Source organism: Plecotus auritus (genome assembly GCF_963455305.1).
Source record: "Plecotus auritus genome assembly, chromosome: 10".
Lineage (NCBI taxonomy): Eukaryota > Metazoa > Chordata > Mammalia > Chiroptera > Vespertilionidae > Plecotus > Plecotus auritus.
Window position 1 is genome coordinate 43,220,329 of NC_137785.1, and position 26,496 is coordinate 43,246,824.

Here is a 26,496-nt window from a genome sequence, read left to right on the forward strand (position 1 = left end):
TGCCCTGAGAATTCTGTGTTTGAAGACTTGGTGGCTGGAACAGAGCAGGAGGCAGTGGGTATGTCTGTGTGTATCAGTGTCCTGGGACCTCAGAAATCAATTATCCATGAAAAGCACCTGCTGGCCAGAGGCTAGGATCTGCTACCATGTTGTCTGAGGCCTTGGTCAATGGTGAGATTTGGTTAGCAAGTCACAATATGTGCACTGTGAGATGCTAAAAGGAGGGGTTAGAAAATTGCAGGTAAAACACATTTAGCTAGGTGTTAGAATGCTGAAGGGCACTGGGGGTCTTTAAGAGAAAGATATGACTTGAAACATTTTCTAAATCTCAGTTGTCCACAGAAACTATCACCCCCATGTTATTTTTTAGTGAACCACTTTTGCAGGACTAATGCTTAAAGAATACACACTAGGGGGACATAGGTGTACACTCTGGGATAGGAAGACTGGGACCTGTTTCCATCCACACAGGCTTCCATGGAATTTCTCAACATCAGCCTAGCAACAGTCTTGGCAGACCTCATTCTCTGCTCTTAGATCAGAGGGTGTGTGTGTGTGTGTGTGAGTGTGTGTGTGTGCGCGCGCGCATGGACAGTGTGTCCTTCAATACTAGGCCTGAATGAGGTCCTTCACATCCCTTGTATCTACGGGAATGGACTAACAATCAAATAGGTTTGGCTTAGGCCCAAAGGAGTCCAGAAACAGTAAGTAGCTTTCACTTACCTGTGGGGAAAAGGTAATTGTAGCTAAAGAGGGCCATTCAAACCGAATCACATTCACTTGGCTGTGGTTAGTGATTGTGAAGCTCACGTTATAGCTGTTTCCAATGTGGCAGTCCCCAAACTGAATGTGGTCCACTAGAGCAGCTAGGGAACAGAAGCAGAAGGCATGTGGGTCCCCTGGCCTCCTCCCAGGGCTCCTACCCAGCCGAGGTAGCATTGGAAAGACCATGTGTCTCATCCTCATGTAACCCCTCCCTCCTTGGATTGTTCTATTGGAAAAACTGGAGTCCTGAGCAGTAAGCTTTCCTTCCTTTGGGAATCTACTTATCCATCCATCCAACCATCCATCCACCCACCCACCTTGGCCCTTACCTCCAAGAGAAAACAGTGTCCCCACTCCATTTATTTGCTGAAACATTACTTCTAAGGGTTAGGGTTGCCAGATAAAATACAGGAGTCCCATTAAATTTGAATTACAGAATAATTGAATTACTATGAATAATTTTTAGTATAAACATGCCCCGTGCAATATTTTGGGACATACTTAAACCAAAAAATAATTCATAATTTATCTGAAATTCAAATTTTTTAGAAAATATATTTGTATTGACTTCAGAGAAAAAAGGAGAGGGAGAGACAGAAACATCAATGATGAGAGAATCATTGATCGGCTACCTCCTACACGCCCCCCAAACCATGATCTCCTGTTTCATAGGTTGATGCTCAACCACTGATGCTCAGCCACTCCAGCCAGGCCTGACATTCACATTTAATGGGGACTTCTATAGTCTGATTTTCTAAATCTGGCAAGCCTCTTAGAAGTATAAAATTTGATTTCTGAACTAGGGCTCACTGATGGCTCCTGCTTGACTTCTGAGAAGAGAGAAGCCACCCTGTAGCCACACACAGGGGTGAGGAGTGCTGATTTTTACCCATGTCATATAGACTGCACAATGCTCCATTCCAGGGCTATAATGAAGCTCCTAGAAAAACTATGAGACGGTATTGGTATAATTCACTTCATAGCAACTAGGCACACACTTAGGGTGCTTAGCAAATGCTTTCTGAGGGTAATGATGAAGTAAATTTTCTCCTACCCCAAAGAGTGCAGTCAACCAGATGAAGCTGCAGCACTTGATATATCACCTAGAGGCCCTGCTAAAATGCAGGTTCTGATTCAGTATGTGAGTGCTGGGGTAGGGCCTGAAATTCTCATGTCTAAGAAACTCTCAGGTAATGCTGATGCTGTAGGTTCTCAGACAAGGGAGAATGATGCTCTAGAGGAGGCACAAGCCTACACCTGTTAAACAAGCCCACCATCTCTCTTAGAATGTCTAGGATACGTGGTGCAGGTGAAACAGACAATGTCAACGTGAGCCAGTTAATAGATATAAACATAGGAAACTACAGAGAGACGTGTATTCCGTTCTCAGCTAACCTGGAGTTTGAATTTTGGTTATTAGCTAAATTTGAATTGGAATTCAAACGATAAGCCCCATAAGGGCAGAGACTCTTACTGCTCATCAGAACTCCAGGGCTCAGCGCAGTGCCTTGCACATGCACAGGGATGCTCCACGAATGCCCCTTGAGGGTACACATGAATGCAAGCAGTGACGGAGCCAGGCATGAAAGGGCATACAGTGACAAAGAGGAGAATCAGTCCTAAATTCCCAGGAAGCTAGTTGATCTGTTTTTTAAATTTCACTCTCATTTAAAATGACCCAATAGCCAACAGTTGTCAACACCTCACTGTTGCTTCTCCCACCTGCCACCAAGTTTTCCATAGATCCGTCCTCGATGACCTCGGACATGTCGAAGTCCTCCCCGCTGGTGGAAGCCACCAGCCCGTGGACGTTGTCCAAGGTGATGTCATCCTCGTAGCCTTCTCCCACCATGTGGATGATTGTGTCCTCATACTGATTGTTGATCACTGACAAGTGGATGTTGCCTGTCATTCTCCCAACATGTTGGGCTTGGAAAACAACATCAAATTCAGCTGTCTCTCCAGGAAGAACCACCAGGGAGGCCGTGTGAGCTTTCTTTGCTGCAAAGAGAAGAGAGAAGAATGCTTTAGGATTAGCGTAAAGGAAGACACATCCATAAAGACCCCAACTCAAGGGAAAGTGTGGACATGAGCACTGCTGAGAGTGGCCATTGGTGACATGACATCCTGCTCTCTCTGGGTCCTGACTAGTGCCCCAAAGAAACAGTGACTGGGCTCCATTGCTCTCTAGAAGCTACTCTTCCTCAACTTACCTTTTGCAAGCGGTTTGTTTTCCTCTATGATGTAGATGTAGGAGGTCGTGGGCCTCCCTTTCAGGGAGAAGACTTCTAGTTGGTCCTGCAGGTCAACATGCAGCTGGAGAAGGAAAGCAGGATTGAGTGTTACACTTACAGGCTGCTCATGGATTGTGAGTCTATGGTGAGATCCTGTGCTGTTTGGGAAGTACCCCAAAAAGCCACCGTGCCTAGTGCCCAATTTTTTGTTTCCTATGAAGAGGGAGAGATAATAAATACTAGACTTAGAGAGGAAAAAAGAACATTTAGTTCAGCTCTTGTTATCTAGGTGAGGAACTGGAGGCTCAGAGAGCACAGGTAACTTCCCAGATCAGCCAGCTAAGTAGTGTCAATGTGGGTTTGCCACGGCCTCTGCTTTTGATAGAGGTAGTTGTAAAATATACTCTAGACCAGTGGTCGGCAAACTCATTAGTCAACAGAGCCAAATATCAACAGTACAAAGATTGAAATTTCTTTGGAGAGCCAAATTTTTTAAACTTAAACTTCTTCTAACACCATTTCTTCAAATAGACTCGCCCAGGTAGTGGTATTTTGTGGAAGAGCCACACTCAAGGGGCCAAAGAGCCGCAAGTGGCTCGCGAGCAGCAGTTTGCCAACCACTCCTCTAGACAAATAAATGAAAATGGATATTTGTCATTCCATGAGGGATTGCATGAATATGAGTTTCTAAAAACCAGTGTCTCCTAGGTATCAGTGCCTTAGTTGCTTGATAGTGTCATGCTGAGTATCCTACCAAGATGAGAGGAAAACCAAGGTGGGCATTTTCTCCAAAATTAATTGGAGAAAAAGGATGTTTTCCAGCCCACTGGAAGCCAGATATCTGATTTAAAAACTAAAATCAGCCTGGCCGGTGTAGCTCAGTGGTTGAGTGTCAACCTGTGAACCAGGAGGTCACGGTTTGATTCCTGGTCAGGGCACATGCCCAGGCTGTGGGCTCAATCCCCAGTGGGAGCATGCAGGAGGCAACTGATCAATGATTCTCTCTCATCACTGATGTTTCTATGTCTCTCTCCCTCTCTCCTTTTCTCTCTGAAGTCAATAAAAACATATAAAAAACCTGATTATGTTGATTTGAAAAATAATCTATTAGAAATTCTTGAGTTAAAAAAATAACTTAAGAATTTAATAGAAGGTTTAATAGCAGATTAGTTATAACTAAAGGCAGAGTTAACAAACTGAAGACAGGTCAAAAGAAATTATTCACAATGAAGCTTAGAGAAAAGTGGACAATACAGTGAGATTGTGAGACATAGAGGACATACTAGTAGTGAGATGGTCTTTTATATGTTTAATTGGCTTCCCAGAAGGAGAGACGGGACAGAATAGAATAAAAGCAACATTTGAACACATGTCTAGGAATTTTCCAAAACTGATTTAAGACATCAGTTGCAGAATCAAGAAGCCCAGTGATTTTCAAGAAGGATAAATAACAAGAAATCCATACATGGACACATAATAGTGAAATAGCAGAAAACAAATACAGAGTGAAAATGTAAAACACAGTCAGAAGGAAAAGATTGTCTTAAAAGAACATTTTAGACTGACAGCTGGCATCTCAGCAGTCACAATGGAAACCAGAATACACTGGAATGATATCTCCCATTTGCTGAAAGAAAACAACTGCTAACGCAGAGTGTTCTATAGCCAGTAAAAATTACATTAAAAATGAAGAAGAAATGAAGATTTTAAAATAAAAATAGGGAATTCATGACCTGCACACATGCATTAAGGAAATAGTAAAAAGTATTCTTTCATCAGTAGGAAAAGGATTTGAGACATAAAGTTGGAGATGCAGGAATAAAAAGCAAAAAAAAAAAAAAAAAAAAAAAAAAAAAAAAGATAATCATGTGGGTAGACCTAAAAGAGTTTTAACTGTATAAACAACAACAATAACAATAATAGTAATAATGTCTTATAGGGTTTACAATATATACAGAATCTGAAGCCCTTGACAAGCTGTCCCCTTACTCTGCCTCCTGTGTTTATCTCCCACTGCTCTCTTACCTGTACACTATGCCCTCTTGAAGCTGGTGTTCACTAGCCCCTGTTTGTACCTTATGCTTTTTTGCTTGTGTGACTTTGCTGTTTTCTTTTGCTATCTGGATGCACTCACTCACTGCCATGCCCACCAACTAAAACCCAGTTACCTTCAATGTCACTCAGATGTCATTTTAGAGTGAAATTTTCCTTGATCCCCTAGATGGGATCAAGGTCATTTTCAAAAGTCCTACAGTCCTTTGCATAACCCTTACACAATTTAGCACTTTTTTTTTATAAAATAAAATTTTACAAAATTTAATGGCTGAAACAGAAGTCCCTACAGATGCTACATCTCTCACCCCTAATGAGGTTTCTTTTGTTTTTCTTTATTATAAATGCAATGTTCATTACAGAAAACATAAAGATGACACTAAGAATACCCATGATCCTACCCACTATGCTTGGTGTATATCATTGTACACGGCCTCACAAAGTAATTGTTAGTGGACTATGTAATCTGCTTTCTGACACTCCTTGAGGGTAGAGACCATGTCAGATTTCCCTCTGCATGTCCTGTCTTACACAGGTTAATGGATGAGGAACATCAAAGAAGTCCTCATACAAGAGGGATAGCAGGGACCTCAATGTCAGAAGTCTGACTTCTGAAGGATTCTTCTCCCTTTCCACCCCGCCTTCACCCCCCAGCAGTACCTGGGCAGGGATATTGCCATTGTTCTTGAGGATGAGAGGGAGTTTATCTGAATGGCCAAGAAGAAGCCTCTTAAAGAGGAGCAAGGGGTTTCCATATTGGTTGTGGAGAATTGGCCGCACAATGGTCACCCGAGGGAGGGTCCCTTCTCCCACGATATCAAACATGAGGCTTCGGTTCTTGGTCTGGATGCTGCAGGGAACAGGGAGATGGAGGCCTGTCAGCCCGGCATGGCAGGAGTGACATTCCACAGAGTGTGGCCTGCAGCCCTGCTGCAGGAGAGGTTGCTGGGGTGCTGGTACCTGGACACGCCATCCAAGGTAGCCTCGAAGATACACTGGTACGTCTGCATGGTCTGGGGGGTGAAGGTCACCGTGGCAAAGGCATGTGAACGACTGGCAATACACATCTTGTTGGGTTCCACTTCAAAGATGTCTGTGATGCGGGCAATGATCTGGTGAAGGGGGGCAGGAACCCACACATGTGTTAGTTATGTGGCACTGATACAGGGCTTGCTGCTTATCTCTATTGCCCCTCAAAGCTCTGGGGGAAACATGTTCCATTGCCTGCATAGTCATGCCCCTGGAAGGGGCAGCCTAGATACTCTGGGACTCATCTTCCAGCAATAACTAAGTTTCCTTTGTGGTGTTTTTTTTTTTTTTCCCAATGGAGAGCCTGCAAATTAGGACGGGGAGAACATATCGTGTCTGCAAACCCCCTGTTAGAAACTTATCTTTGTTTAGAAATCAGGCTTCCTCACCTTTTTATGTTTTTAGCACAAAATAGGAAGAGAGCTGCTCCTTTGTGTCCCAAATAAAGCCAGAGAATAATGACTGGATGTCACTGGGGCGTGAGGGAAGTCATAAGAGAAATTAGTCTCCCAAACCCTGTCCCTCTGTAGTGGGTGTCAGCCTCCTGGGAATGTATACTCTATTCTGGCTCTAGGCCAGGCCAACCCTCTGGGTGGTCTCCCCACCACCACCAGCCATGTGAACAAAGCCAGCTCTGGGGCACAAGGACCACCTGGGCCAAGATTCTACTTTTGGGCAGAGAACTGAGCAGCTGAGATAAGACCATAGCATCTGAAGCACTTCTGCTTGGAAAGGAAGGGTGAGCGAAACCTATTGACTCAGCTCTCTCCTGTCATCCTGAATTTTCTATTCCACTGTGAAGAATATATAGAAAATTCCTCACAGCCTCCTGCTCTCTGTGGTCTGTCCAGTTCCCTCCTACAACTTCCAGCAGGGCTCGAGTGCCAGATAATCCCCACTCATGTAGACAGGCTCCAGAGCAGGGGTTTCCAAGAGTTCTCTCCCCGGCTTTCTGCCAACCACGGTGGGCTGGGGCCGAGTGGGGCTTCTTACCTTGTTGGAGACAGGCTTAACCACAATGCTCACATCGCAGCTGATCTTCCCCACGTTGCTGATCTTGAACCGAGCCTTGGCCTGATGGCCCACCAGGATATTGCTGAACATGAACTTGTTCTCATCCTCCACAAATAGACCCTGGCTCTCTGTGATCTGCAGGATGTTGTACAGGTTGGCACTGTTGCAGATCTGGTGCTCCTCAAATATGGAGGCATTGTTGTCCGTTATGAAGGCTGGGGAGTGGAGGGAAGACTTAAACGCAGCCTGATAGCTCAGTTCCTGCTTAATCTAATTCCTCATTTGGAGGTTTGGATTCCAACAAAAGACAATCATAGAAGAGAGATAGGGCATGAGTGATGGAACATAGTCTAATTTCTTTTATACTGATCTTGTGGGTTGCCAGACCCCAACCACCGTTCCTCCCAATGATAAGGAGGGGTAAGATCAGGATCTGGGGTGGGCTTAAGAAAGGAGGAGGCATTTGGCTCCCTTTGGTGTGAGGCTGCAGGGAGCCTCTAGCCAAAGCAAAAGCTCTCCCTGTACTCCATCTGAGATCTGCTGGGTTGAAGCTGCAGCATGCTCAGTCACCGACACTGTGCTCCATGTGCGTGTTGTCCACAGGGAGTGACCTGGCCATGAACAGGCTGGATACGGGACTTGTGCCATATCCCATCGAACCCCGATTCCCAGAGGACATTGGTCATCTGAGAATCCCAGACCCCACTCAGGAAGACTAGGAGTTTAAAGCTGCACCTTCCCTTGTAGGTGTGCATGCCTCGTAAGTCCTTTAGGGAGAAATGTGGCTGAAGACACTAGAGAAGTTCTAAGGCCCCAAAGGTAGCAGCCTAGCCATGTTTGCCCAACATGTGCATGGGGGAGGGGTTGTTACAGAGTAAGGTCTTTTAAGGGATGTGGTCCCATCTGAGTGCTCAGTACCTGGTAGACAGGCTTCAGCCAACAGGCTGTAAGGAATGCCAGCAGGGTGGTCTCTGGGGTCTCGGTCGGAGATATCGATCGCCATAAACTCCTCACACCTTCCCACAGGGTCGGCCACGCAGTCAATGGTGATGGTCTGTATTCCTCCGGGAGGGATGGAGCCAAACCCAGGGTACACGGTGAACATGCCATGGCTGTAGCGAGCCTGCAGGAAAACAGTAGGATTGTGGGAGGGGTGGAGGCAAGCAGGTGACAGAGACTCAGCCCTTCTACCAGAGCTGTGAGATGGTGTCAAAAGGGACTGTTGGGGGATCCCCCAGAGGCTTTCTCTGGGGCTCAGCTCTTCTCTTGGAGGGAGGGCCTGGGGGTTCTTCAAGGAGGGGATCTCTCAGTGCTTCCTACTCAGCAAGGTCTCAGATGAAGCACAGAGATAACTCCTTTTGCTTTGACCAATCATGACTGAGTGGGGGTTTCGGGGACAGACATGTTCCACATCCTACAACACTTACCCAGGTGGGAATCTCCCCTCCATTCTGTTGTTGAACCCCTTCATGAAATTTTACATTTTGCTTATTTTTTTTAAATTCCAGAATTCCTATTTGGTTCTTCTTTATGGCTGCTCTTTCTTTGCAGAGACTTACTGTGTTTTCAATTGTTCCAAGTGTTTGTACTTGCTCACAGAAGCACTTTTTATGTTGGCTGCTTCAGCGTCTTTGTCAGATAATCCTAACGTCTCTGTCATCTCAGTGTTGCCATATATTGCTTGACTATTTTCATTCAGTTTGAGATCTTCCTGGTTCTTGGTATGACAAGTGAGTTTCAGGTGAAACCTGGACATTTTCGGTGTTACATTATGAGACTCTGGATCTTACTTAAACCTCTTGGACCTGGCTTTCTCCGATACCTCTTCGGAGGGGGAAGAGAAGCACTGCCTCATCACTTCCAGGTGGGGGGTGGCAGTCCAATTCCCCAGTCAGACTGCTCATTTCTGCCAGGCAAGGGTGAGGGTTCCAGCTCCCCACTAGTCCTCTACGGAGTCCACCTGGCAAGGTGGGGGAGGAGTGCTTCCTTACTGTCCTATTGTTGCCTGGGCGGGAAGGTCCACTGGGGGTGGGGGAGAAATGTCTCCTGACCGCCTCATTACCACTGGGTGGAGGTGAAACTCAAGGCTCCATGTGGTGTCTCCACTAACAATGGGGGAGGAGGGGGAGGGTCTTGAAACTCCTGGCTACCTCCTGGGTGTTCCTGGGACACCACTCTGGCTGGGGGTTGGGCACCTCATCATAACCTTGATAGGGTGAACGTCTTCCCACAGTCCTTTGCTGGCAGTGGTGGGGTAGGAGCCTAGGTTTTGTCAGGTTCAGCTGTCACAGAACAGTTCTCATGTGAAGTTTTCTCATTTACTAGGCTGCTCTCGTCCTGGTTGTTTGGCCAGTGGGAACAGTCCTTGGTTGGGGCCTCTTTTGATCTGTGCCTGGTGATGTTTCTGGGTTGCCAGCTCCTTCAGCATCCCGATGAGATATATGAGGTCAAAGGAAAACTCAGGGAACTCACCACCGTGATGTTCATTGGGTCCCAAGGACCCTCACTGATCTGATCTTTTCTCTCTCCACCTGTTTTATACGTAATGTCCAGGGGTTTAGTTATACTTGGTTGGGAAGAGTAGGGAAAAGTATATCTAACTCCATCTTACCAGAAGCAGGTGTCTTTGAATGTCCTTTTATTTAAGCCAGTCTTAATGGGCTTCTGTTTCTTATAAGCAAAAGATTGCTAAATAAAATATATATCAAGAGTTGAAATGTAATCGGAAGGCAGTGAGGAGCCAAAGAAGGTTTTAAAACAAAAGAGAGTATCCAAATTAAAGGCCATAATACCTTGTCTTAAAATGAAAGTGATATTTCAGTATAACTAACATTCCTGCCACAATAGATTCAAATCTTGCTATCCTGGAGAGGGGAGTATTTGAGCAAAGGACCAGTTGGAAGGTGGTCTCACAGGGTTTCTTTGAACAAGGGAAAGGGTCCTTACCTGGCTAGCGATGTTTATTTCTTTCTGAACAGTTTCAGAGAACTTGGTTGTTCTGGAAGGGGCAACCTTGTAGAAGCTCTCGCTTTCCCGGGATCTTAAATGCCTCATGTGGCTGACTCTGATTAAAGAAGCAAGAGTACACCCTTAGGTTGGGGTGGTGATGTTAAACACCACCTGTCTGTCTGCTTGCAAGGTCCCTTCTCCTAGGAATGGGGGAAGGGCCCTTTTTTGCCCAAGCGGCCATTGGTGGTAGCATAATCAGCATTCATCATTAGCCAAACTCATTTAACAACTGTGAGAAAATTATGCAGTAATTGTACTTATTACATATGACTCATAAGGACATTGAAAATGATTCTGCAAGAGAATAATCATTTTTAAATATTTACTTGAGTTCATTGGAAAGCAGTGTGTAGAAATTATTTACAGACATCAAATCTTTTACCTGATCTCATTTAAAAAAATGAAATGGTCAAGAGATTAAATTCTGGCCCTTTCTTCACATTTATAGTCATGATGTTTGTTTTTGTTTTTTTAATCCTCACTTGAGGATATTTTCCCCTCCCAATTGATCTCTAGAGTGGAAGGGAGGGAGGAGGGGGAGAGAGAAAGAGAGAAACATGGGCATGAGAGAGACACATCAATTGGTTGCCTCCTGCACACGCCCCTACTGGGGCTGGGGAACCTGCAACCCAGGTATGTGCACTTGACTAGGAATCAAACCTTCAACTTTTTGGTCTGCAGGCTGATGCTCTAACCACTGAGCAAAATTGGCCAGGGTAGTCACGGTATTTTTAAGACGTAGTTTAAGGAATAGCACAAACACAAGTTTGGGTAATTGTTCACTTCACTTGAAGCTAGTTTAACCAACAATTAATTTTCCTAGCTGCTAGTTCCCCTAAAATATCCAAATGTATTTGAGGTGCAATTTTAACCTTTTGAGAGATTTATATATTTGAGCATTCACTTGCTTAATGACCAACTGAAGATAGAACAACTGAAGTTCTATCCTCTTTTGAGTATTTTGCATGAATTTGTGCATGCTAAAGTGAAAAATAAACAAAAAACAATTTAAAGCAACACACAATTATATTATAATATCTATAAATAAACATTATTAAATTATTATAAAATAAGTAAAAAATTAGGTTGAAATTAAATGAGGAAGATAGAGACTTTCGACAGTTTAACAAAAAAATCTCTTAATACTTTGCCAAAATGAAAGAGGATATCCACAAAAGTGTAAAACAACTACAAACAATGTAAAGCTGTATGTATACCTGATTTAAACCAATTTATTAGAAAGTCAACTGTAAGTTAATGAATAAAACAATTTTAATTAGAATGTATGTGAAATCTGGAGTCAGAGATATGGGTTCACAATTGAAATCTACTGGTGTGATTTCTTGCATAATCTTGGACGAGTCATTTTTTATTTTTAGAGAGAGGAAGGAAGAGAGATAGAGAAACATTGATCAGTTGCCTCTTGCATGCCCCCTGCCTGACGGGATCAAACCCACAACCTGGGTATGTACTCTGATCGGGAATTGAACAGCCACATTTTGGTGTATGGGATGATGCTCCACCCAACTGAGCCACCGGGCCAGGGCGCACGAGTCATTTCTTAATGACCTCACTCATAACAGGGAATAAGGTGAATTTAGATAAAATACAGGAAAGCTCGTTGTAAAATATAAAGCACTAATTAACTGGGGAATGGCATGAGTAAGCAAATGGGTGTCTTACGCTTTCTTTTGGTGAATGGAGCTCTCCCCTGTCATCCTGTAAAGGCCATACTTGAAGTCAGTAACACCTTGATTTTCTATGGTGAAGGTAGTGCTTTTACGAGTACCACAGATTAGAGCCCCAAAGTTGATGATGGAGGAGGGGCTGATGTTGTATTTGGAGAACACTGCATTCACAGAAAACCTAATTGGGATGCTGGCAATGATTTCAGTTCCGTCTGTCATATTGGGCTCAATGATCTAGAAAGGAAAGGAGGATTGGGAAGACATCAGCTATTGGCATAGCTCCAGAATTCCAATGACTGTCTAATTCATTGCCTATTTCCTTGTTGACATGAAGGCATGTTCCTTTCATTCTCTTTATATTATTGCATCAACAATATTAGAAAATACTAACATAAAATTACTATGAACTAGCCCTGGACCAACTTAGACCAGCGATTTTCAACCCTTTCATAGACACTAATTACTAAAATTCTGCGGCACACCAAAAAATACATTTTTTGCCAATCTGACAAAAAAATAGGTATAACTTTGATTAGTTCACACCAGATGGCTACTGTTGTGTTGGCTGTTGTCATTTTTAAAGTTGACAGTCTAAGGCAGTGGTCGGCAAACTCATTAGTCAACAGAGCCAAATATCAACAGTACAACGATTGAAATTTCTTTTGAGAGCCAAATTTTTTAAACATAAACTTCTTCTAATGCCACTTCTTCAAAATAGACTCGCCCAGGCCGTGGTATTTTGTGGAAGAGTCACACTCAAGGGGCCAAAGAGCTGCATGTGGCTCGCGAGCCGCGGTTTGCCGACCACTGGTCTCAGGGAAAAGAGGTCAGTGCCCCTGACTACATAGTCAGGTGTTGCATGTTTTAAAAATTCCCGGGGCACACCCGTTGAAAATGGCTGACACAGACCAACTTTGCCTCCTGTTTTCACTTCCCCACGCCTCCTCTGCACTTGATGACTAACTTCGGCTTCCTTGTCTCAGGTGCTCCCCAAAGACCAGGGTCCACATTGCCTTACTGGCGCTCTCAATTCTGATGACTTTGCCTACCTCTCACCTGACCTACCTGTACTTACTAGTTGGGGACCAAACCCTGGTGCATCCTCTCTGGTTGCCACCCAGGCCAGCCCTCCCTTCCCCGCTTGGAGAAGCGTTAGACAATGTGCTCTTCTTTCTTACATGCATCGTACAACCCTGCCATAGAGCTCTCCCTTTGAGCTCTCTCACCTGACAGCGCAGGACTGGCTGTTGCTCTATCTTCACTTCCTTTTTTGCACGGAAGAACACCTGGACATTTGTGGGCTTATCTGTTGTGGTCAGTGAGCCCTTCCTGGGTTGGACTGAGATCATAGAATTTATATTGGTCGCTGTGATGCCTACGGAGTCCACAGAAAAGCTGACAGATATGAGTAAAAGTTAGTATAAGTCATTACTCAGGGAACCCAAGATACCAGAGAGCAAACTCTGGACTGTTAAGTGCCTGCCATGCCTCTGGCCCTGGTTAAGTACTTTGCTTAGCAGTGTCCACTGTGTGCTGCGCTGTGACTGCCCATCCTTAGCCAGGATTGACCGGGCCAGTGAGTGATGCTTGAGGCAAAGATAGCCATCTCTATCTAGCCTGTGGTCAAGTGGTGACCCTGCATGAAATCTCTATCCAACAGGGACACTTGATGCTGGATAAGGATAAACTAGATTAATTCATCTTCCTCCCTCTGTCCCTCCCTCCCCTTTCTGAGACTGGATGCAGCACACACAGAAGGAACAGTGATGCAGAAGACAGGGGATCCAAGAAAGAAGAGAAAGTGGGGCGCGGGGCGGGAGGGCAGAAGCCCTGTAAGAGAGGCCCTTGGAAAGGGTGGCTGTGGCCTCAGGGAGGTGAGGTGGGATACCACAGAGATGAGCTGACTCATGAAAATGGCAGGGGACTGGAGAAGGAGCAAGGAACTTAAGCTGAGATGGGACACCTGGAGTTGCATGTCATCCCCATGCCCCAGGGGATCTTGTCACTCCATTGCTGCCGGCAGGTGCCTGCGCTCCCTCACCTCCCTGCACAATCCCCACATCTCCTGTTGGAACCAGAGTGTGACTCTTCCATGCAACCTGGAAGAGAAGAGCTAACACCCTGCCATAATCTGAAACAAAACTTGCAAACAGGCACAGCTACATTCAGCATTAATGCCTAAGTGCCAGTGGCTTTCTTTTAGGTCTGTTAAGCTTTCATTTGTATTTATTTATTTCAATACACAGTTCTAACTAATGGTAGTACTTAAGTGGCGCCTCTCTAACTTTCAGCATTTTCTGAGCTAAAATAAAACTATCATGAATACACTGAATTTCTTCCAAATCTGTGAAGGGGAAGACCCTTTATCAACTGTGAATTCTTCTAGGGAAAGGATGACTTTTCATAGAAATGGATTGGCCGTGGGTGCCGGCACTGCCACTGAGGTTTGTGTAACCCTGCCTGACTGACCTCTTCCCTCGCCCCACCAGCACCACCCTTTCCTCTCTCAGGAAACTCCCTTAGTTAGTCTTTCATTTTTTAAAAATCGAATTTATTGAGGTGACATTGGCTAATAAGACCATACACATTTCAAGTGTATAGTTCAATAAAACATCATCTGCATATTGCATTGTGCGCTCACCACCCAAAATCAAGTCTCTTTCTATCCCTATTTATCTCACTTTTGCCCACTTCCCCCTCCCCGCATCCCCTCTTTCTGGCTATCACCATATTAAAAATATATATATATATATTGATTTCAGAGAGAGAGAGAGAGAGAGAGAGAGAGAGAGAGAGAGAGAGAGAGAGAGGGAGAGAGAGAGAGAGAGAGAAACATCAATGATGAGAAAGAATCATTGATCGGCTACCTCCTGCATGCCCCCTACTAGGGATGGAGCCAGCAACCTGGGTATGTGCCCTGACCAAGAATAGAACTGTGACCTCCTGGTTCTTAGGTTGACACTCAACCACTAAGCCACGCTGGCTAGGCTATCACCATATTTTTAATCTCAAGAGATGAGCACAAGCTGGACCTCTAGTCCACCAGGCTGCCATTAGGAATGTATACAAACAGTGCTTCTTAAAATTAAAAAAGAAAATTGGAACATCTACCCACCTGAAATCTTATGTAGCATGCCAATTTATGAAACAGAGGAGCTGAAGAGAGGGCAGAACAGCTTGAGGCCAGGTTCCCCATCTCTGTCTCTCCCTCTACCCCAGGACCTCCTCCTCCCAGTATCTCCTATTCACCCCGTGGCTCTAGGTGCCTTCAGAGGACCCTTAAGGGTCTCCACAAAGTCTCAGAGTTGAGAGGAGTGTGAGAATCTCTGCTCTCTTAGCAGCTGGAATTCCCTTCATTGAAACCAGGAGAGGCTAAAAGCAGAGATGGTTCTTATGATTGCCCCAAACATTTTTTTTAAAATCTCCCAGACACATTTTTCTCACCAGGAGTGGACACAGATGACCACATGCTGGATGGTTTTCAGGTTACCTGAACATGATCTCGTATTTCCCACGGTTCTTCAGTTGCAGGGGCTGCTTCACCTCCTCCAGGACCCTCACGGTCCCAAAATCGAGGCCTCCTTCAGCTCCTGCAGAGGCATCACGGGATGGGGAGGGTGAGTGGGCATGGGAACAAGAAGCAGGGGGACTTCCTATTGCAGGTCATGTGGAAAATCCATGATGACAATTTCAGAGAATTTGCTTTCTGAAAACATCATGGCTAGAAAAGCGTTTGTAATTGCATCTTAGCAAACAACAGACACTGCTCTTGTACCCAATTCAATGGGGCGGTTCCCTCTGGCTTCCATCCTAGGATCACGGTCCTTTTTATGTCTCACAGTAGCTAAATCTCCCAGTATGCAAACAATTTTTTTTCCACCAAGCGTATGCTGTACAGAGTTGGGATATTATATATAAACTTGTATTGCTTTACTTAGCATTACATCATAACAATTTCCACACATAATTAACAACTCCTCATCAATGTGATCTTTTGTTGTTGTTGTTAATCCTTAAAACAACAACAAAAGATCCAGGATATTTTTCCATTGATTTTTAGAGAGAGTGGAAGTGAGGCAGAGAGACACAGAGAGAGACTCATCGATTGGTTCCCTCCCACACGTGCCCTGACCAACTGGGGCTGGGGAACAGAGCCTGCAACCAAGGTACATGCCCTTGAACATAAATTGAACCTGTGACCCTTCAGTTTGTGGGCTGACATTCTATCCACTGAGCCAAACTGGCCAGGGCATCCTCAATGTGATCTTATTGGATGTACAATATATCATGATATGGCTATTCCATAATGTACAGCACTATTCCTACAATAACAATATTCCATTATTGATAGAAATTTAGGTTATTTCCAATCTTCCATTGTTATAAATAATGCTGGGGTAAATATCTTTGTACATAAGACTAATGACATCTAGGCAAACATGTAGTTCTAACATTCTATGAATCTTGTTGAGGAGATCTATCAGAGAAAGGAGGGAGGTGGAAAAGGGCATGGTCAAAGGATCTACCTAAGCTGGGTGATAGGGCCGTGTGGTGAGCAGAATCATGCCACTCCTGCCCCAAAGGAACCTGGGAATATGCTAGTTTACATAGCAATGGGGAATTATGGTATCAGATGGGATTCAGGTTGCTGATCATCGGCCTTTAACATAAGGAGATTATCCTGGATTCTCTGAAGGACCCAATGTAATCATAAGAACCCTTCAAAGTGAAAGCGGGAGACAATCATGGGAGAACCAGAGACCTGGCAACGTGAGAAGGGCTTGACCCAACATTCCTGGCTTTGAAGATGGAGGAAGGGGACCATGAGACAAGAAATGGGGGTGGCTTCTAGAAGCAGGAAAAGGCCAGGAGATGGATTCTTGCCCAGAGTTTCCAGAAAGAAATGCAGCCCTGCCAACACCTTAATTTTAGTCCAGTGGCATTCATTTTGGATTTTCTGATCTATAGGACTGAAAGATAAGAAATTTCTATTGTTTGAAGCCACCAAATTTGTGGGAATTTGTTAGAGCAGCGATAGAAGACTAATTCAGGCAGGAAGATGGTACCCACTCTCAGATGACTATTCAGAAAAAGAGCTCTGCAAATGTTGGATCTACATGACCCCTCCCGCTGCCATCATTTCAAGTTGGACAAACAGATTCTTGTAATGTTGCTGACATACTCTGGGGTGTGCGTTACTATTTACTGAAATTCTACCCCTCCTCCAAACAACCACCTATAACACACCAAAAGATTCCTATCTCAGGAAATGTCACCCTCCACCCAGTATATTTCTTGTCACCCTCACAAGCACTACACTGCACCAAAAGATATGACTGCTAAACACCTTTGGGGAAGGTGATGTCCAAGGCCATGTCATAGGACTCTGCAATGACCATGATGTTTTCAATCTGAACAACTCCAACAAGGTTGTCTGTGTCCAAAACCTGTTGGGATGAGAGACAGTCTTCAGTAAAAGCAAGACCCATGAGGTGCTTAGAGCCTGAACTACAAAACATGCAGTGGGAATCATGAAGGGGATGTGATAGGAATATTTATTTTTTAAAAATTCTATCCTATGAATACATGTCCTATAGGATAGAATTTTTTGTTTGTTTTTTGTTTTGTTAATCCTCACCTGAGGGCATTTTCCCATTGATTTTTGGAGAGAGTGGAAGGGAGGGGGAGACACACAGAGAGAAACATTGATGTGAGAGAGACACATCGATTAGCTGCCTCCCCCACAAGACCCGCAATGAACATTTGGTAGGATTAGTGTTCTTCACTAGTTAGTGTTCCTTTGGGGAATGCTGATGTAGACCATCAATATAAGAATGGGAAAATGAGACCGAATTTTCTATCTTGTCCAATGACTGGGTTTAAATTATTTGCATGATTGTTTCAATATTGTTGAAGTTTGGGCTGTGAGTATACATTGCAGAGAAGTGTTATTTAGAACTGTTAACTAAAATAAACCTGAAGAGCATTCTTCTGATAATGGAAATGGAAAACTTGTATATTCTTAATCATCCTTGCTCTACTAATTTGGTAAATCTGAATTGTTCTGTTCTTTGTTTCTGGCTCAATACGTGGGAAAGGTCCTAGATTTTTCACAAAAAGTGTTTAATGTTTTTCTTTTGCAAATTTCAAATGCCTTATTTACATGAACATTACTACTATTAAAGTCAGAAATGTAAAAAACAAACAAAAAAACAAAAGCAAGGCCCCAGCCTCCAGTTGCTCACTGTCCCCCTCTGTTGTCATCCCTGGGGATAATTCCTCCCTTACTGTCCCAAGAAACCTCTGAACTGGTGCCAGCTGGACCCAACCATTGACTCCTGAGACAAGTGAGGGGTTGAGAACGGGTCTGTTTGTCAAGGTGAAGGGCACTGGGTTGTGGGAACAGCTCTCCTGGGTCTGCCTAGAGATCACCTGCTTCTCTGCCCAAGCCGCAAGTTGACAATTTGCCACCACTCCCCATTACCGGTGCCAAGAGGGAAATTTGTGAATATCACCAAATTCGAGTTTTAACTCGGGAGTTTCCATCTTTTCTGTCGCCGAGCACTCATTCACTCTGCACGGATTGAGTGCTCTTTTCTTAGCACTGGGAAATCTGCCATGAAGGAGACTGCCTTCAGGGAGCTTACAGTGTGTGCAGAGCCGATATTGTGGGTTGGGGCTGTCAAACGTGATTAGATAAGAGTGTGTAACAGGGAGACCTGGCTTAGTGTGTGTTGGCAGCGTGTACGTGTTGGTAGTGTGTGTGTGGGCAGTGTGTGTGGAGGGTTGCGTATGTATTTGTGTTGCTAGTGTGTGTGTATGTGTTGGTAGTGTGTGTGTCAGGGATCCCAATGTGTACACATTTTGACGACCAAGTCTGAAGATGGGTGAAGCCTCACCTCCAACCGAATCGCCTTCTTGATGTTGATGGGCTTGGAGGGTTGGAAGTGCACTTGCAGGCTATAGTCAGCCTTGGGGGGGATGGTGCCCTGCAGCATGGACACGGAGAAGTCCTCGCCCAGGTGCTCCAGGCTGGTGATCCGCCAGGCCACGGGCAGGGCCGTGACGTTGTGGAAAAGAACTACTTTGGATTCTTTTCTGCAGAGACCAAAAGACATTTTGTCAGTTTCAAATGATTTTGATTTATTATGTCAGTTCTGAGGAAGTAGTTCTGGTTATTTCAATTATAGCTTAGTTCACTAATCAGTATTTATCAAGGAATGGGGCCTGATGGTATTGATCAAAGAATGCAGCATCCATATCATATCATATCATCCATTCTGTCCCAGCAGCTCCAGAAAGAAACATTCTCTATTTAGAATCATAGATTCCAGTGAATGGATATGTACGTTCTAGTTTTGAGCTAATATTCTCTGTTTGTGCTAGAATCTCTAGGCTAAATATTTTTAAACTTTTAGGGTAATGGGATGCTTTGAGAATCAGGAAAAAGCTCGTCTTTCTTCTGAGAAAAATGCAATGTGCTCACACTTTGGCGGTTGATCTTGCGGGAGTGGGGGGTCTCTTGATGCTGCTGAAGTCCAGCAAATAGGACTACTAACCATCCTGATTTACACAGGACCAGAAGTTTCCCATCATGCAGGACTCAGAGTGTTTAAAGCCTGGAAAGCCCTGAGCAAATCAAGATGAGTTGGCCACCCTAGAGCTAAATACTCTTTCAATTCCATCCCAGTCCTGGTGGCATCGAGAACGCTGACCTGTGCAGCAGAAGCCGGTCAAAATGCAATTGCCTGGGTTCCACATCCAGTTCTGGGCGAACCCCCTCGCAGCTTAATTTGAAGATGGCCGGTTCTGGGTTCTCTTTGATGCAGCAGACTATGCTGTCTTCAAAGACACCGACTGCAGTAGGGTAGGCCCACACGGTTAGTATCTAGTGGAAGAGGCAAAACAAAGGGCATTTACACTGAGGATGCCAAGGCCTCAAATTTCCCAAGAAAGTCTGCCCTGGTGGACTGGCTTCCATGGGGCTGTACCTGCTTCTCATTGGGTTTGAGAATCATGTTCATGGGTTCCAGGAAGTAGGTATTTGCTTTGACATCATTTTGGAAACAGAAGAACACCTCTGTGACCATTGGGGAATTGTTCAGGATTGTCAGTGTCTCCATGTTGCCTGGGAACAAAGATGACTTATACCTGGAAGTGAACAAAAATTAGGGATAAATTAGGAATGTGGATGTGAGGATTGACTGAGATCTCAGGTAGAAAAGGAAGTTGTGGGGGTCAAGACAATTTCAAAGGACAGTGAGGTTAACTGAGGCAGCCTGATCCCTGCCCCCCAAGTCTTGGTCTCCTCATCTCTAAGTTGAGATGATATACCTTTTAGGATTTCTGGGAGTATTAAATGAATTAGTGCAGCCATTGCTCTTAGCACAGCAGCAGATATCAAATGCTCAAGAAATAGTAATTATTATTGTAAAGAATTCTAAGAAATATACAGCTCTATCCTTTCTAGGGCTTTTATTCCCAGAAGAGTTGACCATCTGAGTAATTTACTTCACATCCGTCTTAGAGATGACCTCATTCACTGCCTTTGGCACCTGCACAGGATGTTACTATTCTGCCATGGACTCATTTGGCGATGTCTGCTGTTACATTAGGATGACAGCCACAGAGTCAAGCAGCCTGAACACTGGAAGCTGCTCAATTATTGGCACTCAGAAAAGGAACTGCGGAAAGCACAAGAAATGCCAGTAAAGACACACATCGTCAGAGAGCATAGCATAGGTCAGGAAAGCAAGGTACCATAGTACCCACTGGTGCCCAGAAACAGCCCGCAAAGCTTTGTGGACAGGCTATGATGGAGGAAGGAGGGAGAGTGCATGGCAGAGACCAAACCAGAGTCAGAGAGACACAACACTCTCTGTGGGACTGCCGGAGGGGTGGTGGCCGTCGCAGCCACCCTCCAGCGCTGTGCTATAAGCCTCATGTGCGCAATCCAGGGCAGTCTTCACAAGTCTGTGAGGTGGGTGCTACTGTTTTCCCACTTTGCAAACGAGGACGCCGAGGCTCAGTAAGGTTTAAAAGAACAAACGAACCATACCTGGTTGCACTGGTCCTTATTTCTGGGCCACTGTAATTGTCTTCCTCCTGGACCAGTGCTGTTTGGCCCCAAATCCTGTGTTCCAATTCTAGCGCTGTCCTGAATGGCCATGTTTTCCCTGATTCCCACCACCAGGCTTCTCTGTACCTCATGCCCATCAACCTGACCCATATTCCTCTCTCCCAAGCCCTTCTCCTGGGCCTTGAAGATCCTTTCTATCATCAGCAAACCTTCTGCACCTTCACTTTCTAGTCCAGCACCTCAGGAAACAAACTGGAGGGATTAAGGGAATGGGGAACAAAGATGGCTCTTTAGCTCCACCAGTAAACATAGAAATAAAGCCTCTATACTTATCACAATGCATGCTAGATTGAATGATGACATGTTGAGACCTTGGTTTCAGTTTGGGTCTTACCTCACTGCCTATAGAATAAGGAATTTGTCTATAACTGAAAAAAACTAATATCACCAAAAATATATAATCATCAACCTCACCTGGGCCTCCAATTTTGCTGGGAATCTTAATCTATTTCTCTAATATGCTCTCTCTCTCACTTTCCACAAAAACTTTTTCACACCTTCTCCATTTTCTCAACATTTTTTTTTCTTTTTTTTAGTTATTATTTTTTTATTGTTTGAAGTATTACAAATAGTGTACATATCTCTCTTTTGTTTTCCCCCATTGGTTTCTCAACATTTTTAACTTCCCTCCGCTTCCCTCATTGGGGAAGTCCTCCCATCATTTCCCATGGAGACAATAGACAGTTGCATGGGAACCTTCTCAAATCTGTAAGCCTACCTGCACCTGAAGCTACCTCACCTTTGTCCCTCCTTGTAATAGATGAAGGCCCCTCTTGCTGGCAAAGCCAATATCTACATATTCCATTGTGTTGTCTTGGGGAGCTGACAGCCTGCACTTTCTCCTGCAACTCCAAACTCTCCCTCCCTACTTCCCCTTGGCATCCAAACATTGTAAGAACAATGTGTATGAACAGCCCTCCCTGAACTCCATGCCTCCCTCCCATTCTCAATTCCCTTCACAGCCGAGCTGTCCCAAAGAGCTATCTTCACACCTAGCCTCCATTTTCTCACCCTCCACCAACTCCTCAAATCACTTCACTTGGGCTACATCTTCAGAAGTTCCCCCAAAAGGGCTCTTGCTAAGGCCCCTGGGGACCTCCATGTTGTTGAATCCTGTGGACATTAATGTCCTCATCTCTTTACCTTCTCTGCAACATTCAACTGTGGTCAATAATACCCTCCTCTTGTGGCTCCATGACCCCACTTTTTTTCTGGTTTCCAACAATGCTCTGGTCCTCTTTCTCATCTCCTGTGCTGGCTTCAACTCTTGAGCGTGGTGGAATTCTTCAGAGTTCTGTCTGAGGTCCTTCTCTTCTTACTGTATCCTCTCTTCTTAAGCAATCTCATCCACACCCATAGCTTTTGTTGTCTTGACAACAAGCCTCTCTCCTCTGAGAACCAAAACTTTATAGCTTATTCCCTGCTTTATGTGGCTACTAGGAATATCTTCTAATCATCTCAAACTTAACATATCCCAAAGTGAACTCTTGATCCTATCCCTCCCCCACCAAAACCTGGTCCTCTTCCAGGCTTTCCCATCTCGGAAAATGGCACCCCATTCATCTTAGCAGAAACTTTGGGTATAAGAACTCAGTTCTCCTAATTTGTGGTTCAGGGACCGAGGCAGCATTAATAAAAGCTATGTCTACAGAGAAACTCTGCTTGTACCATTCATGAGCCCAACCCAGGGGTCTAAAATCTGTCTTGAGATAATGGCACACTTACTTATCTCTTGATTTTCCACAAAGCAGTGGCCCAAAGTAAAACGTGTCCATGCTTATAATATACTTCTTAAAGACGATCTCATCTGTTTTCATGTCCATCTTCCGCTGAGGGAATACCACTCTGAACACAGGGGAGGAAGAGAAGAGGAGAGGCTGCTTGAGAGGAAGTTCAATGCCACCCCCTGATGTTTACATGAACCCAACACTCCCTGTTCAGCAGAGGGTACAGGTGTCTGGAGACAGAAGACTCTTAATTTGAAGACTTTTGTGAGCCTTTATTCCTTCTTCTTCCCTTCCCCTGGCCTGAGTGAAAATAGTGCAGTTTGAACTTGAAACAAAAGATTCCTATTACTTTCATAATGAGGGGCTGATGATAGAACTGAGTTGGATGACCTGTTCTGGTGTGCCCAGCTAGAAAAATTCCCAAGAATCCTATGGAAAACTAGTTCTTGTAGATATTAACTAGTTTCTGAGTTCCTTGTCCAACGTGGCTCCTTAATCAGAATTGCAAAAGGCCCTCTTGGTGGACAAGCTATAAAAGGCCCCTTCCCTGGGGGCGGGGAGGGTGCTTGCCCCACTAGCTTGCTCAGCCAGGTGCCTTTATGTGGTGCATAGGGGGCTCATAAAAAAGTGCACCCATGGAGATTCACACCTATTGCAGCATAAAATGTCTTACAGTAAATATAAGATCTGTTTGTTTGCTTAATAGTTGAATAAGCAAAATAACTGGCCAAATATTAGCTTCATCTGAATCTCATGGTATCACGTCATTCCTGTGGCTTAGTCAGTGTCCAAGACACTAAAGCCCAGTACAAATGGGTCTGGGAGTCTGTCCCAGTTCCAGTTGGTATTAAGAGCCTCCGTGTTCAGCCCAGCCAGCACGGCTCAGTGGTTGAGCATTGACCTATGAACCAGGAGGTCACGGTTTGATTCTGAGTCAGGGCACATGCCTGGGTTGTGGCTCAATCCTCAGTAGGTGGTGTGCAGGAGGCAGCCGATCAATTATTCTCTCTCATCATTGATATTTCTATGTCTCTTTCCCTCTCCCTTCCTCTCTGAAATCCACTAAAACACACACACACACACACACACACACACACACACACACACACTGAGTGGCCAGATTATTATGATCTCTGAATGCAGAGGCCTAGTGCATGAATTCATGCATGGGTGGGGTCCAGCCAGCCTGGCCAGGGGGAGGGGACATGGGCGGTTGGCCGGCCTGCCTGCTGGTCAAACTCCTGGTTGAGGGGACAATTTGCATATTAGCCTTTCATTATATAGGTTATATACTGAGTGGCCAGATTATTATGAATTCAGAGATCATAATCTGGCCACTCAGTGTATATTTCCTATATAATAAAGAGGTAATATGCAAATTGACCCTCATGCCCTCACAAGATGGCTGCCTATGACCAGGCTGGCAGGGGGGTTAGTGAGGGATGACCAAACAACTGAACAGCAGGCTGCATGGGGTGACCAGGCCAGCAAGGGGGGGGGCAGTTGGGAGCGACCAGGCCAGCAGGGGGGTAGTTAGGGGCAACCAGGCTGGCAGGGGGGGCAGTTAGGGGCGATCAGGCCAGCATGCAGAGGCAGTGAGGAGCGATCAGGTCGGCAGTTAGGGGTGACCAGGCAGGCAGGCAGGTGAGCGATTAGGAGCCAGCTGTACAGGATTGTGAGAGGGATGTCTGACCAGCAGTCTGACAACCCCCAAGGGGTCCCGTATTGGAGAGGGTGCAGGACCACCCCCCCCACACCGTGCACAAATTTCATGCATTGGGCCTCTAGTATATATATAAAAGGCTAAGCGACTGGCCAACCAGCCAACTGGCTGACCAGCTGGTAGGTATGATGTGCACTGACCACCAGGGGGCAGACACTCAACGCAGGAGCTGCCGAGCAACAGCAACTTTGCAGAGTGCCCTCTCCCACTCTGGGACCCCTCAGGGGATGTCAGACTGCTGGTTTTGGCCTGATCCCCGCAGGCCAGGCTGAGGGACCCCACCTGCTGGAGGGATCCCACTCACTCCGCAGATGCCCTCCAAGCCCTGGCGCCGCCCCAGGGCATGTCCAGCCCATCTCGCCCAGTACCACCCTGCTGGCCACGTTCTAATTAATTTCCTTTCAATGTGCATGAATCCATGCACCGGGCCTCTAATATATACATACATACATACATACATACATACATATGAGCCTCCCTGTTCAAAGTAGCATGAAGGAAAACTAAAATGTGTCTGTCAACCTTTTCTTTGAAAATAAAAGACACTTACTTTGGGTCTTGGCAAATGTAAGGATAAGCACAAACACCACGGCAATAAAGCTGGTACTGGCGGCAAGTTCCAAGGATCTCAAAGTTGAACGTCTGGTCATAGTTCCCGAGATCAGTAGCAGAGAACTGCACTCTCAACATCACCTCGCCATTGGCCGGCACGATCCACCGGAAATGATTCAACCTGCAAATGACCACATGGGCTTTTCAAGTGAGAATGCTTCCTTTGCTGCCCCGAGGAGTCCTGTCCTGCTGGGGTTCTGCAGGGCGGTGTGCAGGGCCCCACAGGCAGAGCTACCCTGTTCCCATCTGGTACCCTGACAGCTGCCCCCTCCATGTCGGGCTGGGGCACTTCTCTCCCCTGTTGCGGTCGCTCGGAGGCCCACCTGATGAATTTGTCCTGGGAGTGCTGCCCAGACAAGTTGTTCTGGTCCATGTCTGACAGGGGGGAAATGGTTCCAGAAACGGCTGCAGAAAGGCCCTTCCTGTTGAAGGCGATGCGACGTTTGTCCTTCAGAGTATCGCGAACCTGGTCTGTTTTTTCTTTCAGTTTCTGTTTGTTCCCTTTAGATGAGGTGTTCGGCTCCTCCTGGAGTTAAATTAGAAACGAGCACAAGGTCTTACATGCTCATCTTACTTACATACGAACAGGAGACACAGATGCCTACAGCTGTCTGCAGTCTGGGGTGACGCGCCACAGGCTCGGGTGCTGGTGGCTGCCTGGAGCAGGGCAGGGCCCAGCCTCCCACACTAGGGTAGAAGTAGAGGAGAGAAGTCTAGAACTTGGCCATTCCCTGAGGAGGCCAAGACCTAAAGAAAGCTTGACTCTGGCAGGGACTGGGTTCCTATATTGCATTTTGTTGTGTTTCTTTAGTATCTTTTTTTGTTTGTTAATCCTCACCTGAGGACATTTTTTCCCATTGTTTTCCTGAGAGAGAGTGGAAGGAAGGGAGGTGGGGGCGGGGGGGGGGGGGAGAGAAACATCGATGTGAGACACACAGATTGGCTGCCTCCCACATGTGCTCCAACCAGGGGATGGGGAGTGAACCTGCAACAGAGGCACCTGCCCTTGAGCAAGAATCAAACCCACAACTCTTCAGTGAGCGGGCCGATGCTCCAACCACTGAGCGAAACTGGCCAAGGCTCTTTAGTATCTTTTAATGCAGACCGCTTGCCCCCTCCCAATCGCACTGATTTTTTGGAGATACCAGTTCTGTGTTCTTACAGGATATTCCATAGTTTGAAATTTTCTGACTATTCTCAGAGTGACATCTAACTTATTCCTTTATTCCCTGTATTTTCTATAAACTGAAAATTAGGCTTAAAAGCTTGATTAGATTTATAGAGGATGCTGTGTACATCACACTCCGCCATAGTGGGGGACAAATAATGCCAGGTTGGCCCACGGTGACAGACGCAAAATGGGTTCGTGTGGCCGGAGTGGTGCCTGCCAGATGTGGCCACGATAGACTTTTCCCTCCAAAGCAGGCCAGTCACCTGTGGGAAGACACTCTAGCTCCAGTGAGTGTCTTGTTCCCCAACAAACTGCTGCTTTTTGTACTCACTG

The 26,496-nt window shown here is 45.4% G+C and overlaps 1 protein-coding gene across 1 annotated transcript in view; it reads right to left on the minus strand.

The window, feature by feature from the left end:
- HYDIN (HYDIN axonemal central pair apparatus protein) overlaps positions 1-26,496 on the minus strand; it is a gene marked incomplete at its 5' end in the record, with an annotated part of 303,461 nt that overhangs the window by 44,440 nt on the left and 232,525 nt on the right. Inside the window, 18 exon segments of the mRNA XM_080643807.1 lie at positions 724-866; positions 2,488-2,766; positions 2,979-3,081; positions 5,712-5,901; positions 6,012-6,163; positions 7,074-7,309; positions 8,013-8,217; positions 10,041-10,158; positions 11,787-12,025; positions 13,018-13,186; positions 15,282-15,381; positions 17,139-17,238; positions 18,691-18,889; positions 19,507-19,679; positions 19,783-19,942; positions 22,656-22,775; positions 24,931-25,113; positions 25,316-25,518. Coding sequence (XP_080499933.1) covers positions 724-866; positions 2,488-2,766; positions 2,979-3,081; positions 5,712-5,901; positions 6,012-6,163; positions 7,074-7,309; positions 8,013-8,217; positions 10,041-10,158; positions 11,787-12,025; positions 13,018-13,186; positions 15,282-15,381; positions 17,139-17,238; positions 18,691-18,889; positions 19,507-19,679; positions 19,783-19,942; positions 22,656-22,775; positions 24,931-25,113; positions 25,316-25,518 — 3,072 coding nt within the window.